The sequence below is a fragment of the Rhinopithecus bieti genome, unplaced genomic scaffold, assembly GCF_001698545.2.
Source record: "Rhinopithecus bieti isolate Rb0 unplaced genomic scaffold, ASM169854v2 scaffold_30918, whole genome shotgun sequence".
NCBI lineage: Eukaryota > Metazoa > Chordata > Mammalia > Primates > Cercopithecidae > Rhinopithecus > Rhinopithecus bieti.
The window spans coordinates 1375156-1390009 of NW_016813589.1; the positions used below are offsets into that span (position 1 = coordinate 1375156).

The 14854-nt window shown below is 44.9% G+C and overlaps 1 protein-coding gene across 1 annotated transcript in view; it reads left to right on the top strand.

Annotated features, from left to right (window-relative positions):
• The window catches only part of SV2C (synaptic vesicle glycoprotein 2C), a 279524-nt gene extending 269473 nt beyond the window's left edge, over positions 1–10051 (top strand). The window contains exon 13 of the mRNA XM_017848733.1: positions 9233–10051. Within this exon, the coding sequence (XP_017704222.1) occupies positions 9233–9269 (37 nt within the window). The 3' untranslated portion in view covers positions 9270–10051. The remainder of the gene's footprint in view (positions 1–9232) is intronic.
• Positions 10052–14854: the final 4803 nt, after the last annotated feature.

Below are 14854 nucleotides of genomic sequence, written 5' to 3' on the forward strand. Positions count from 1 at the left end.
GTCTCGATCTCCTGACCTCGTGATCCGCCCGTCTCGGCCTCCCAAAGTGCTGGGATTACAGGCTTGAGCCACCGCGCCCGGCCGCTGTATTAATTTATTTAAAAATGATTTTAGGCTGGGTGCGGTGGCTCACGCCTGTAATCCCAGCATTTTGTGAGGCCGAGACGGGCGGATCACGAGGTCAGGAATTTGAGATCAGCCTGACCAACATGGAGAAACCCCATCTCTACTAAAAGTACAAAAATTAGCCAGGGGTGGTGGTGCGTGCCTGTAATCCCAGCTATTTGGGAGGCTGAGGTAGGAGAATCGCTTGAACCTGGGAGGCAGAGGTTGTTGTGAGCTGAGATTATGCCACTGCACTCCAGCCTGGGCAACAAGAGTGAAATTTCATCTCAAAATAAATAAATAATTTTTAAAAAATTATTTTATGACATATTTGTATTTTAAATAATTAATTAAATTAAAAATGAACTATTTATGATTCATTTGTTTCTTAAGTAACTCAGAATAAACTATTTTGTTATAGTTATTTCATAGCCATGTGGGTATATTATTATCCTCATTGCATAGATGAGGAAACTGAGACTCAGGGGAAATTAAATGACTTGTCCCAAAATGCACAGCTAGTCAGTGACAGGCACAATTCAACCCTAGGATGTTCAGTCTTATTCTAACGTACACAATGTTAACTACTAAGCTACCATACTTGCATATTCAGGACTAACCCAGCATAAATGTTACATCCTTGATATTCTCCCTTTTGCCTTTTTATGCAACAGGGAAAGGCAAGCTCTAAAAGTAGAAGGGAGAGTGTCAGCATTCTGGTATTTAGAATGAATTCGTTGAAGGGTAAGGAAGTTTACTAAGTGCCAGTTCTCAACTAGGCACCAACAAACAATGGCTTAGAAAAATAGATTTAGTCCCTGCCCTCACAGAGCTTCCACCTAGAAGACTCTCCAAACAGGCAAATAAGCATTCATTTAGAACACTTATTCAATAATATTATTGATCAGTCACCATGTGCCTGGTACTGTGCTGGGTGCTGGAGACAGGCAAGGTGGAAAAGACAGACTGAGATTCTCCTCTACCAGCTTACAGTCTAGCTGGGGAGACAGACAAGTAAATAGGCAAGGACAACATGACATGTATTATTATGGCAGACGTTCTGACATTATCAGGGCTCCTAGAAGTAGATCCCGACAGAAGGGTTAGGGAAGGCTCCCTGGAGGAGGAACACCACCCTTTTCTGCTCATACTCTTGGAGTGAGGCCAAGAGACTGCCGAGCTGTCTTGACTTGTCCAGGCTGTCAGGGTGATTTCCAAAGTACTCTCTCATCTGTTGGCCAACTCAATGGTAATAGCTAACAATTACAGAGCATTTAATATGAGCCAGGCACTATTCTAGTGCTTTACAAAACATTTCTCATTTCATCCTTCCAGGAACCCTAGCTGGGAGCATTTCTCTTTACAGAAGAACCTGAAGCACGGTGAGAGTAAGTCACCCACCCAACATCACATAGCTAGTCAAGGGAAGAGCCTAGCTTGGCACCCAGGCAGAAGGCTCCAGCATCTGCACCCCTCCATCACCCTCAACTGCCTCTCTGTGTAGAAAGCCCCAAAATACCAAATGCATGAAGCCACTCCTCAGAGCTATAGTTGCTCAGAGGTCATTTTTGTTCACAATAAGCATAGGGATATAGCCAGACCTGTGCTGGTAAGTATTTAACAACCATCTCTCCAGATGTGCAGCATTTGCAGATTTCCTTGGTGTAATTACTCCCACCATGGTTAATTTCAAGCTACCAGTGTGATGTCTCTGAATGTGGAGTTGGGAGAAGTGCAATCCTATCATTCTATAGTATTTCCACCATACAGACACAATAGGTATAAATAAACTTAAGCGTGTGTATAATGGTGTATGTAGGAAAATAATCAGGAAGTGATACATTCTGAGGATTTGTTACCTTTGTTTTTAATATAATTTAATTTTAAGTTTATATAACTTAGCTTTTGACAATGGCTATATTTAACGATGGTTTACAAAAGTTCCTGAAAATTTAGCAATCAGCTCCTGTGAGCCAGTACAACACACTCCAGCATTTCGCTGGATATCATCCCAAGTTCTCTGGCTTGATTCTAAGCTCTAATTACCTGCCTCTGCTTCCTTTGCAACTTTAGGTGCCCTACAAATTTACCCCCAGGGAGAGAAGGGAGAAGGCAGAGGTGTTAGCAAGTACTTAGCACCTGCTATGTGGCAGTCATTGTGGTCAGTACTTTATGTTATTTCATTTTACACTCACTTTAATCTCATAGGAAAGAGACTAATACATGTACATATTTTGTTTGCACTTTTTTGCCATTGTATTCCCAGGGGCTTGGACTATGCCTTACACATAGCAGACACAAAATTCATGTTTGTTGAATTAATAAATGAACGAAAAAGCTGAGGATGAAACCGACTCCTCAACCTGCATACAAGGCCCGCTGTGATCTGACCCCTGCCTCCCGCTCAAGCCTCCCTTCCCACCTTGCCCAAGTGAATCCTTCTCACCTGCATGCGGCTTGCTGCTAGACACTGCCAAGACTACTTGGCTTGTGCTGTCTCCACTACCTAGAAGGCCCTTCCACCATGCATCTTTCTTAGATCAGATTTCCCCAGAAACAGACTCTAAGAGATTAAAGTGCAGGAAGTGTGTTGACAAGAGTTCTTGGTAAGAACCCTCATAAAGAAGTGAGAGGGGGAAAAAAAAGGGACAAAAAAAGAAAAAAAAAAAAAAAAAACCCAGAAGTGAGGAAAGTGGGACTGGGCAGGAGAAAGTCGAGCCGTGATGCAGTTGCAGCAGAGGCCTCAGCCAAATTGATGGGAGGCTCAGAATATGGGATGGATTTCAGAACTGTGCCATATTGAAGCAAGGGGCAGGACTTTTTTACCCCAATTTGTACCTCATCATTGAATGAGGGCCATCTGTGGATGGGGGGGATAACTTTGGGTGAAGCAGCTCCCTTTGCCAAAGGCATGGTCTGGAGAGAAACCAGGCTTTGAGCCACCAGCAAACAAAACTCTGGGAAGCTGGGGAATGAGTGCCTCGATCCTAAAGGGAGATCTGGGCTGCACATTCCACCATGTACCTTCTTATTTCTTACATATGCCCAGCCATGTTTTGTTTTGTTGTTGTTGTTGTTTTGTTTTGAGACAGTCTCTCTCTGTTGCCCAGGCTGGAGTGCAGTGGTGCAGTCTCCACTCATTGCAACCTCCGCTTCCCGGGTTCAAGCAATTCTGGTGCCTCAGCCTCCCCTGCTGGGACTACAGGCATGCACCACAATGCCCGGCTAATTTTTATATTTTTAGTAGAGACAGGGTTTCACCATGTGGGCTAGTCTGGTCTCGAACTCCTGCCCTCAGGTGATCTGCCCGCCTCGGCCTCCCAAAGTGCTGGGATTACAAGCGTGAGCCACCTGTGCCTGGCCCTAGCTGTGTTATTTAATAGACTTTATATTTTAGAACAGTTTTAGGCTCATAGTGAAATTGAGCAGAGGGTACAGAGAGTTCCCAAATACCCCCTGCCCTGACACACACACAGTCTTTTCCATTATCAACACCGCTCACCAGAGTGGTAATTTGTTACAATTGATGACCCTACTTTGGCATATCATTTTCACCCAAAGTCCATAGTTTACCTTAGGGTTCTCTCTTGGTGTTGCACAGTCTATGGGTTTGGACAAAAGTATAATGACATGTATCCACCATTATATAATCATACATAATAGTTTCATGCCTTAAAGATCCCCTGTGTTCCACCTACTCATCCCTCCTTCAGCACCGCATACCCCTGGCAACCACTGATCATTTACTGTCTTCATATTTTGCTTTTTCCAGAATGTCATATAGTTAGAATCATACAGTATGTAGCCTTTTCAGATTGGCTTTTTTCACTTAGTAATATGAATATAAGGTTCCTCCATGCATATTACTCCATGTATATTCATGGCTTGATACCTCATTTCTTTTTAGCACTGAATAGCATTCCACTGTCTGGATGTATCATGGTGCATCCATTTATCTATTCACCTACTAACAGACATCTTGGTTACCTCCAAAGTTTGGCAATTATAAGGAAAGCTGCTATAAACATCCATATGCAGTTTTTTGTATGGACGTAAAACTTTTCCTTTGGGTAAATATCAAGGTACATGATTGCTGGATTATTCATAAGGATATGTTTAGTTTGTAAGAAACCGCCAAACTGCCTTCCAAATCTGTACCATTTTGCATTCTCTCCAGCAATGAATGAGAGTTCCTGTTGCTCCACATCCTTGTCAGCATTTGGTTTCACTACCCACTTCACTCAGCAGCTAGCTGTACCAGAGAAGGTTGTACATGAGTTATGTGACTCTATATAATAAAGCTAAGTCTTTAGGTGCCACCAGTTCTAACTTTAGGCAGTAGAGCAGTAATGATTAAGAATATGGGTGGGGCACGGTGGCTCATGCCTGTAATCCCAGCACTTTGGGAGGCCCAGGCGGGTGGATCCCAAAGTCAGGAATTCAAGACCAGCCTGGCCAAGATGGTGAAATCCCGTCTCTACTAAAAATATAAAAAATTAGCCGGGCGTGGTGGCGGGTGCCTATAATCACAGCTACTTGGGAGGCTGAGGCAGAGAATTGCTTGAACCCAGGAGGCAGAGGTTGCAGTGAGCTGAGACTGTGCCACTGCACTCCAGCCTGGGCGACAGAGTGAGACTCTGTCTCAAAAAAAAAAAAGAACATGGATGCTAGAGCCAAATTTCCTGGGTCCATTTCCATGCTCTATCATGTCTAACTGGTTGACCTTGGATAAGCTGCTTAACTTCTCTGTCCCTCATTTGTTTCATCAATAAAAAAGAAGAACAGTACCTACCCCTTGGGGTTGTTGAGTTAATGTAAAGCACTTAGAACAGTGTCAGGCACAGAGTAAGCCCTCAATAAATTTCAGTGAATAGGCCAAGCACGGTGGCTCACGCCTGTAATCCCAGCACTTTGGGAGGCCAAGGCAGGGGAATCACCTGAGGTTAGGAGTTCGAAACCAGGCTGGCCAACATAGCAAACTCCCTATCTCTACTAAAAGTACAAAAATTAGCCAGGCATGGTGACGTGTACCTATAACCCAGCTACTCAGGAGGCTGAGGCCGAAGAATCACTTGAATCTGGAACGGAGAGGTTGCAGTGAGTTTAGATTGCGCCACTGCACTTCAGCCTGGGCACTCCAGATGGAACAAGACTTCGTCTCAAAATAATGAAATAAAAAAATTTAGTGATTATTACCAAAGACATGTATATTTTAAACAATTCAGTTTAGATTGTTAGAAAATGACTGACTAGAAAAAAATCCTTGAAAGTCTTGGCTCTCCACAAGAACCCATGGAAAGATGGATTTTTAGCCTTCATTTCAATTTTTTCTTTCTTTCTTTTTTTTTTTTTTTTTGAGGCAAGTTCTCACTTTGTCACCCAGGCAGCTCACTGCAGCCTCAAACTCCTGGCCTCAAGTGATCCTCCCACCTTGGCCTCCCAAAATGCTTGGGATTAGAGGCAGGAGCCACCATGCTGGGCCATCAATGACTACATTTTTAAAATCCTCACACAGTGAAGCACTGTATCAGACATTCCAGAGTAATAACCCCAGGTATTCAGTTGAAGACTTGCTAGCAAGTACAAGTGAGACAGTTTTTCTGTGTCCACACAACAGAAACCAACTTCATGTTGATAATGGCATTGCAAGAGCCTTAGCTTCCCACTGATGTTCAGATGCTAGGTCCTGGTTTTATGGACTCAAGGAGGCATGTTACATCCTTCATCTTGAGCTATTTTGTGCACTGTGTGCTTAAAATGATGCAAGAATTAAACAATCACAAATCTGCATGTCCTAAGTGACCATTTCCTCCATCCTCCCCTCCATACAAGTGATTTTCCTCTCTAGGGGCCCTTTAGCTGCTAGAAAAAAGATACGAGGAGATTTCCTGTCTGTCTGCCATGACTTACCTACCCTTATCCCTCGTTCCTCAGAGAAGCAAAGGGCCAGAAAGAGAGAAAGAAGAAGAGGGCATATGGGAATATGGGGAACTCTCCAAGGAGAAGCAAGGCAGTCGTCCTCTTTCTCCAGAGCAACTATTTTCCTGGGGCCCCAGGAAAGATGACGCGCCTGTTGAGACTAATGAGTGCAGCAGCCAGGTTCTGTGGTCTCATTTTCCGGTGTGAATCCTTTGTTCAGAGTGGCTTTAGCCATAACACCAAGAGGCCTAGAGACCGCAGGTTGCTGATTGGTGCAAGTTTCTTTATTCAGTCACTAAAAATATATATACTAAGGAACTAAAATGAGCCAGAAATATTTCTAGGCACCAAAGGGAATAATACAGACATTGTCCCTTTCCTCAAGGAGCTTACATCAGAATGGTGAAAGACAGACAACAAGTAAACAAACAGATCAACAAAATTCTGTAAGATGGGCCAGGCACGGTGGCTCATACCTGTAATCCCAGCACTTTGGGAGGCCGAGGAAGGTGGATCATGAGGTCAAGTGATCGAGACCATCCTGGCCAACATGGTGAAACCCTGTCTCTACTAAAAATACAAAAATGAGCTGGGTTTGATGGCGCACACTTGTAATCCCAGCTACTCAGGAGGCTGAGGCAAGAGAATCGCTTAAACCTGGGAAGTGGAGGTTACATTGAGCCAAGATCGCACCACTTTACTCCTGCCTAGTGACAGAGCAAGAGTCCATCTCAAAAAAAAAAAAAAAGAAAAAAAATTCTGTAAGATGGTTTGCAGGGACTAGTATGCAGAGCACAAAACAAAACAGGATGATCACTGGGTCAGTGCAACTTCAGATTGAATAGCCAGGGAAGGCAGCTTTCTGGAGGTGCCATTGACCTGAATGACAACGATATGTCTTAGGCCAGGTGAGAGAGCTGAACCTGTAATCCCAGCACTTTGGGAGGCTGAGGTGGAAGAATCACTTGAGCTTAGGTGTTTGAGACCAGACTGGGCAACATAGTGAGACCTCGTTTCTACAAAAACAATCAAAAAATTAGCCGGGCATGGTGACGTGCACCTGTAGACCTAGCTACTCAGGAGGCTGAGGTGAGAGGATAGCTTGAACTCAGGAGGCTGAGGTTGTAGTGAGCCATGATTGCACCACTGCACTCCAGCCTGGGTGACAGAGTGAGATCCAGTCTCAAAAAAAAAAAAAAAAAAAAAAGAAAAGAAAAGAAAAGAAAAGTCTCAATGTTCATTCTGGGTTAGATAGTATTTTGCTTTGGAACCCTCTATGAGCTGGGGCATCTCTCTTCCCACAGAGAGACAAGCATGAAATTAGATGCCAGGCTGCATCTAGAAAGGTATGGGAACTGTCTCAGCAGGGAATTGCTTCAGCACTTCTACACCCTGCCACAGTGGAAATGTCAGTTTACATTTAGCTGCCTCCACTCAAGTTGCTGTTGGTCTTCTGTCCCAGTCAGTGTATCTGTTCCATAGTGCTGGTACTAAAACCGCAACAAAAGCACCTTGCTGTCCAATAGCTCCAACTACAGCACTAGCCAGACCGTGTCTCCTGTGGACCCTGTTTGCAAATTTCTCACCCTTGCATGGCAAGCTCAGTGCATGCAAACAGCTCTGTCATTTACAGCGTCATCATCAAGGGATTGTACTTTATAGGGAATAAAACCTCACTTAAAAAAAAAATCTGCTGCTGGGCAAGGTGGCTCACGCCTGTAATCTCAGCACTGTGGGAGTGCGAGGTGGGTGTATCACCTGAGGTCAGGAGTTCGAGACCAGCCTGGCCAACCTGGTGAAACCCTGTCTCTACTAAAAATACAAAAATTAGCTGGGCATGGTGGCGGGCGCCTGTAATCCCAGCTACTCGGAAGGCTGAAGCAGGAGAATTACTTGTACCCAGGAGGCTGAGGTTGCGGTGAACTGAGATTGTACTCCAGCCTAGGCAACAGAGTGAGACTCCATCTTAAAACAAAACAAAACAAAAAAATCTGCCATGTAATCCAACAAGAGAAAAAAAAAAAGTAAAGATTCATTATGAACGTAAGCAACTCCATCCAAAAAGGAAGCTGTTATGGTTTGACCAGAGTTCATGTGTTGGAAACATAAGCCCCCAGTGGAACACTGTTGAAAGGTAGAGGCAATTAGGTCATGAAAGCTCTGCCCTAATGAATAGATTAAGGTTATCTCAAGAGTGGGATCATTACTGCGAGAGTAGGTTTGTCATAAAAGCTAGTTCAGGCCGGGCACGGTGGCTCATGCCTGTAATCCCAGCACTTTGGGAGGCCGAGGAGGGTGGATCACGAGGTCAGGAGTTCAAGACCAGCCTGGCCAAGATGGTGAAACCCCGTCTCTACTAAAAATACAAAAAAATTAGCCAGGCGTGGTGGCACGCGCCTGTAATCCCAGCTCCTCTGGCGGCTGAGACAGAGAATTGCTTAAACCTGGAGGGGCGGAGGTTGCAGTGAGCTGAGATCGCGCCGCTGCACTCCAGCCTGAGCAACAGAGTGAGACTCCGTCTCAAAAAAAANGGTGAGACTCCGTCTCAAAAAAAAAAAAACAAAAAAAAACAAAAAACTAGTTCAGCCCCCACACTGCTCTCTCTTGGGCTTTCTTGCTTTTCCTCTTTCCACTGTGAAATGATAAAGCAGGAAGACCCTCACCAGATGCTGGTCTCTTGGACCTCTCAGCCTCCAGAACTGTAAGAAAGAAATACGTTCTTTATAAATGATCCAGTCTGTGGTATTCTGTTATAGCAGCACAAAACAGACTAAGACAAAAGCTGGCTAGACAATAAATATTTCATATCCCTCCAAATTCTCTTTTGGTCTTTTTAATATGCATTGGTACATTTTCCACAATTTTAATCAGCATAAATACACAGGTCTCTATCTTAGTTTTTTCTACTTTATATTTTTCATGTAATACATTTGTACTTATTAATATTGCTCCCATGTGTCATTTAAACAGCCTTATAGAATCAAAGCATATTGAAATTATTTTTTTTATTTTTACTTATTTCTTTTTTTTTTTTTTCTGAGACAAGGTCTTGCTCTGTTGCCCAGGCTAGAGTGCAATAGTGACATGATCATAGCTCACTGTAATCCTGAACTGGGTTCAAGTGATCCTCTTGCCTCCGCCATCCCAGAAGCTAGGACTACAGGTGTCAGTCACCAGGCCCAGCTAATTTTTAAATTTTTTTTTGTAGACACAGAGTCTTGCCATGTTGCCCCGGCTGGTCTTGAACTCCTGGTCTCAAGCGATTCTCCTGTCTCAGCCTCCCGACGTTCTGGGAGTACAGTCTTGAGCCACTGCACCTGGTTGTCTTTCCATTTTTGAGGATTACAATTGCTTGAGATTTTCCAAATATATTATACAAGGTCTTGCTAAGAACTTAGTAGATTTCTTTATTGTGGTCTTTTTTCTCTCTTTTACCTTGTAGAAATATCCCACAAAGTGAAGTAACCAAGTCAACAAGTGTGAACAATTTTACAGCTCTTGTTAAATTTACTAGACAGCTCTCAGGAACGACAGAGCCAGTTTACAGCAGGAGCCATTAGTGGGTGTGGACCTCTTTTCTAACATCTGCTTCTAAACTTGGCTTTATCATAGAAAGAGATAAAATCATTACAAACAATTTGAAGGAATTCTTTGTCTTATAAAAAACATTCTGAAAACCTTCCTGTATTCCCACTAGTAGGTATAGTTAACCTTGTAACTCCACAAACAGACCACTTTACACAACTGCCTGGGGGCCTTTGTTTTTGCTTGCCCCTCTCTGAAATGCTCTCTCCAGGTGATTAAGTGGCTTGCTCCTTTACTTAGCTATCTACTCAGGTAAAATCTTAACCAAGATGCCTTTACTCTTCACCCTACTTAAAATGTCCCTCTGCCCCACCCTGAGACTTTTAACTTGCATAGCCCTCATCATCACCTGACATAATATGTACTTCTTTGTTTTTATAGATATTATCTGTGCCCCTCCACTAGGACGTCCATTTCATGGGAATAAAGACTTTGTCTCTTTCATTTGCTTCTATATTCCCAGTGCCACGAAGATGCCTCGTACATACTAAATGCTCAGTAACTATGGTGGAACTAATGAGTGAGTGACTGAAGCAAGTGTCTGATTACATCATCATTAATTGCTTGGCATTCTGGAGTTAGTGCTGAAAAGCTGTGCAAGGCTAGTTGGTGGGGCTAAAAAGTTTGCTGGCCGGTGTCATGGTTCATGCCTGTAATCCTAGCACTTTGGGAAGCCGAGGCGGGAGGATCATGAGGTCAGGAGTTCGAGACCAGCCTGGCCAACATAGTGAAACCCCATCTCTACTAAAAATACAAAAATTAGCTGGATATTAGCCGGTTATGGTGGCACTCACCTGTAGCCCCAGCTACTCGGGAGGCTGAGGCAGGAGAATCACTTGAACCTGGGAGGTAGAGGTTGTGGTGGGCGGAGATCACGCCACTGCACTCCAGCCTGGGCAACAGAGTGAGACTCCATCACAAAAAAAAAAGAAAAAAAGTTTGCTGGTCATGAGTTTTTTTTGTTTTTTTGTTTTTTTTGGGTTTTATTGAGACAGAGTCTCACTCTGTTGCCCAGGCTGGAGTGCAGTGGGTCGATCTCAGCTCACTGCAACCTCTGCTTCCCTGGTTCAAGCAAGTCCCCTGCCTCAATCTCCCTAGTAGCTGGGATTACAGGCTCCTGCCACCGTGCCCAGCTGATTTTTGTATTTTTAGTAGAAATGGGGTTTCACCATTTTTTTTTTTTTTTTTGAGAGCGGAGTCTCGCTGTGTCGCCCAGGCTGGAGTGCAGTGGCCTGATCTCGGCTCACTGCAAGCTCCGCCTCCCGGGTTCCCGCCATTCTCCCGCCTCAGCCTCCCAGTAGCTGGGACTACAGGCGCCCGCCACCGCGCCCGGCTAGTTTTTTGTATTTTTAGCAGAGACGGGGTTTCACCGTGTTAGCCAGGAGAGTCTCGATCTCCTGACCTCGTGATCCACCCGCCTCAGCCTCCCAAAGTGCTGGGATTACAGGCGTGAGCCACCGCGCCCGGCCGGGTTTCACCATCTTGGCCAGGCTGGTCTTGAACTCCTGACTTCGTGATCCACCCACCTCAGGCTCCCAAAGTGCTGGGATTACAGGTGTGAGCCACCACACCAGGTCAATGAGTCCTTTTAAAACATAAATGGGCCTGTCACGGTGGCTCACACCTGTAAAACCAGCACTTTGGAGGCCAAGGCAGGCAGATCACTTCAAGTCAAGAGTTGAGACCAACTGGGCCAACATGGTAAAACCCTGTCTCTACTAAAAATACAAAAATTAGCCAGGCACGGTGGCATGTGCCTATAATCCCAGCTACTTGGGAGGCTGAGGCAGAAGAATCACTTGAACCCAGGAGGTGGAAGTTGCAGTGAGCCAAGATCATGCCACTGCACTCTAGCCTGAGCCACAGAGTGAGACTCTGTCTCAAAAAAAAAAAAAGGAAAGAAAGAAAGAAAGACACTAATGGAACTTCTGAATGGTCTCCTGTCAAAAATGCATACTCAGAAAGCTTAGCGCGTGATTTCAAGAGGCTGGATCTGCTAATGTTCTCAATGAGTCCAGAAATCTTAGTTTTAGAAGCATTGCTCTAGTAACTACATTGTCACCTAGAAAACATAAACAGGTGGCCCAACAAACCACACTTGTTTTATTTTGGTTCCTGCAGGAGAGAAAGGCACAGAGGTTGTTTCTTAAGTTGTGAGTTAGTTGCCCAAAATTTAAACTGCAGAAGATTTCACATAGGAAAAACAATCCGTATTTCTTAATTCCATTGAAAACTCAGAAGGCCCGGGAGCACTTGGCCCACAGTCCTAGCTACAGATGAGCTACGGCAGCCCCACCTGGAAGGTGTCCTCTTCCCTTTACTCTAGTCCCCACTGCTCCTGTGGCTTCTGTGGTTTTGAAACAGAGCATTGGTGACCGTTTATTATTAGGCTTGCACTGTTGTTTTTCTTTTTCTTTCTTTTTTTTTTTTTGAGATGGAGTTTCACTCTGCCGTCTAGGCTAGAGTGCGGTGGCATGATCTTGGTTCACTGCAGCCTGCACCTCCTGGGTTCAAGTAATTCTCCTGCCTCAGCCTCCCAAGTAGCTGGGACTATCCGTGCCCGCTGGCTAATTTTTTGTGTTTTTAATAGGACGAGTTTTCACCACATTGACCAGGCTGGTCTCGAACTCCTGACCTCAGGTGATCTGCCTGCCTCCGCCTCCCAAAGTACTGGGATTACAGGCGTGAGCCACAGCACCCAGCCACGCGCTGTTGTTTCCTTAAGCCTGAGTTAAGAGGAAAGCAGAACAGACTCTGCCTTCCTTTTTCTGAAGTCAGGATCATTTCATTTATGTCACATGCCTGGCCACTGCAGACATTTGACTTTAGACCCCTTGCCTAACTCAACTATAAATAATAAGGTTGAGGAAACTAGGACCCAAAAATAAGAGACTTGTCCAAGTTTACATGGAGGCTGTTGAACTCTGGTTTTCCTAACTGCCGTATGTGTATTTGGTCTTTGCCCCTGGTTCCTGGCATAAGGCTCCTAAAATGCCTGACATTTCCTTGGCCGGGCACGATGGCTCACATCTGCAATCCCAGCACTTTGGGAGGCCGAGGCGGGTGGATCACCTGAGGTCAGGAGTTGGAGGCCAGCCTAGCCAACATGGTGAAGCCCTGACTCTACTAAAAATACAAAATTTCGGCTGGGCGCTGTGGCTTACCCCTATAATACCAGCACTTTGGGAGGCCAAGACGGGCAGATCACCTGAGGTCAGCAGTTCGAGACTAGCCTGACCAACATGGAGAAACCCCATCTCTACTAAAAATACAAAATTAGCCAGGCATGGTGGCGCACACCTGTAATTGAACCCAGGAGGCAGAGGTTGCAGTGAGCCGAGATCACGCCATTATACTCCAGCCTGGGCAACAAGAGTGACACTCCGTCTCAAAAAAAATAAATAAATAAAAATAAATAAAATACAAAAATTGGCCAGGCACGGTGGCTCATGCCTGTGATCTCAGTACTTTGGGAGGCCGAGGTGGGTAAAGATCTCCCAAAGTCAGGAGTTCTAGACCAGCCTGGCCAACATGGTGAAACCCCATCTCTATTAAAAATACAAAAAATTGGCTGGGCACGGTGATTCACACCTGTAATCCCAGCACTTTGGGAGGCCAAGGTGGGCGGATCACAAGGTCAGGAGATCAAGACCATCCTGGCCAACGTGGTGAAACCTCATCTCTACTAAAAATACAAAAAAAAAATTAGCCGGGCATGGTGGCAGGCGCCTGTAATCCCAGCTCCCAGCTACTAGGGAGGCTGAGGCAGGGAGAATCTCTTGAAACCAGGAGGTGGAGTTTGTGGTGAGACAAGATGGTGCCATTGCACTCCAGCCTAAGCAAAAAGAGCAAAACTCTTTCTAAAAAAAATAATAATAATAATACAAAAATTAGCTGGGCGTGGTGGTGCATGCCTGTAATCCCAGCTACTCAGGAGACTGAGGCAGGAGAATTGCTTGAACCCGGGAGGTGGCGGTTGCAGTAAGCCAAGATTGTGCCACTGCACTGCAGCCTGGGTGACAGAGCGAGACTCCGTCTCAAGGAAAAAAACAAACAACTCTTGAGCAATGAGATTTGATGCTCTTCTGGGTTGGTGAATACACTGAGGTGCTAGGAGGGTGGTGTGTCTGGAGAGGGCATAGAAGCTTTCCCTGATCCCCATACCTCGCCCTGTGCATCTCTTCCATTTGACTTCCTGAGTTGCAGCCTTTATAATAAACTGATAAACATAAGTAAGGTATTTCCCTGAGTTCTGTGAGCCATTATTTGAAATTATCGAATGGGGGGAGGGGGTTATAGTAACTCTTGATTTGTAGCAAGGACAGCCAGAAGTGCCAGAACCTGAGACTTGTAATTGACATGTGAAGTGGGAGGAGCCTTGTGGGACTGAGTCCTTAACCTGTGGTGTCTATGCTAGTAATAGCTTTGGGCAACGAGAAATAACAATAAAATCCTAAACTGCCCAATGGACTAAACAGACCCCATCTTGGTTAAAGAGACCCCATAGTAACCTTGAAAACTGAGCTCTCTGTCATGGTGGGATAGGAGGTTGGACACACCTCATTATACCCTCTCCCTAGCTAAGCATGATAAGGCTTTCTTTCATAAGGGCTTACCAGAAACCAGCCCTTTCAAAAGGCTCTCGCATCAACCAACCACGTGAGGCTGCCATGATAAAAAGCCACTGACCATGGAGTGGTTCTGGCCAGTCTACAAAGAATGTGCAGTAGGGGTTTCTGTGCCCTCTGCTTCATCTTTTGAGGTCAGAAGGCCAAAAACTCTACCCTCAGATCATGCTATCACCATCGTTTTTGTACATGGAACCCACAAAGGGGCATGAAGCTCATGTTTCTCCTTTCATAAATATTCACAACTCCTGCTATAGCTTATTGAATATGTATATTCAGCCAACCTGCTCAGTATAAATTCCTGTGCCCTTTGCCACTCCCTTGAAGCATCTGTTTCTGGCTTCCTGCGAGCACCTACACTTCCCAGCCTGTCACTTTGCGGGCTGCAATGCTTTATGAGAAAGAAAACTCTCTTTTCCACATGTATGGGCCTCATCATTCTCAGTTGACAGTAGTTATTGTCAGAATTGAATGGAATTTTAGGATATTCATGTAATGTTCACAGAGAATTGGTTGTTGGTCTTGGAAAACACCCCAGACTAACTCAATGTTCTTTCCATTACACTGCCTTCACAGCTGAATAAAAAGCCAAGACACTTAGAGTGTCACTAGAAACC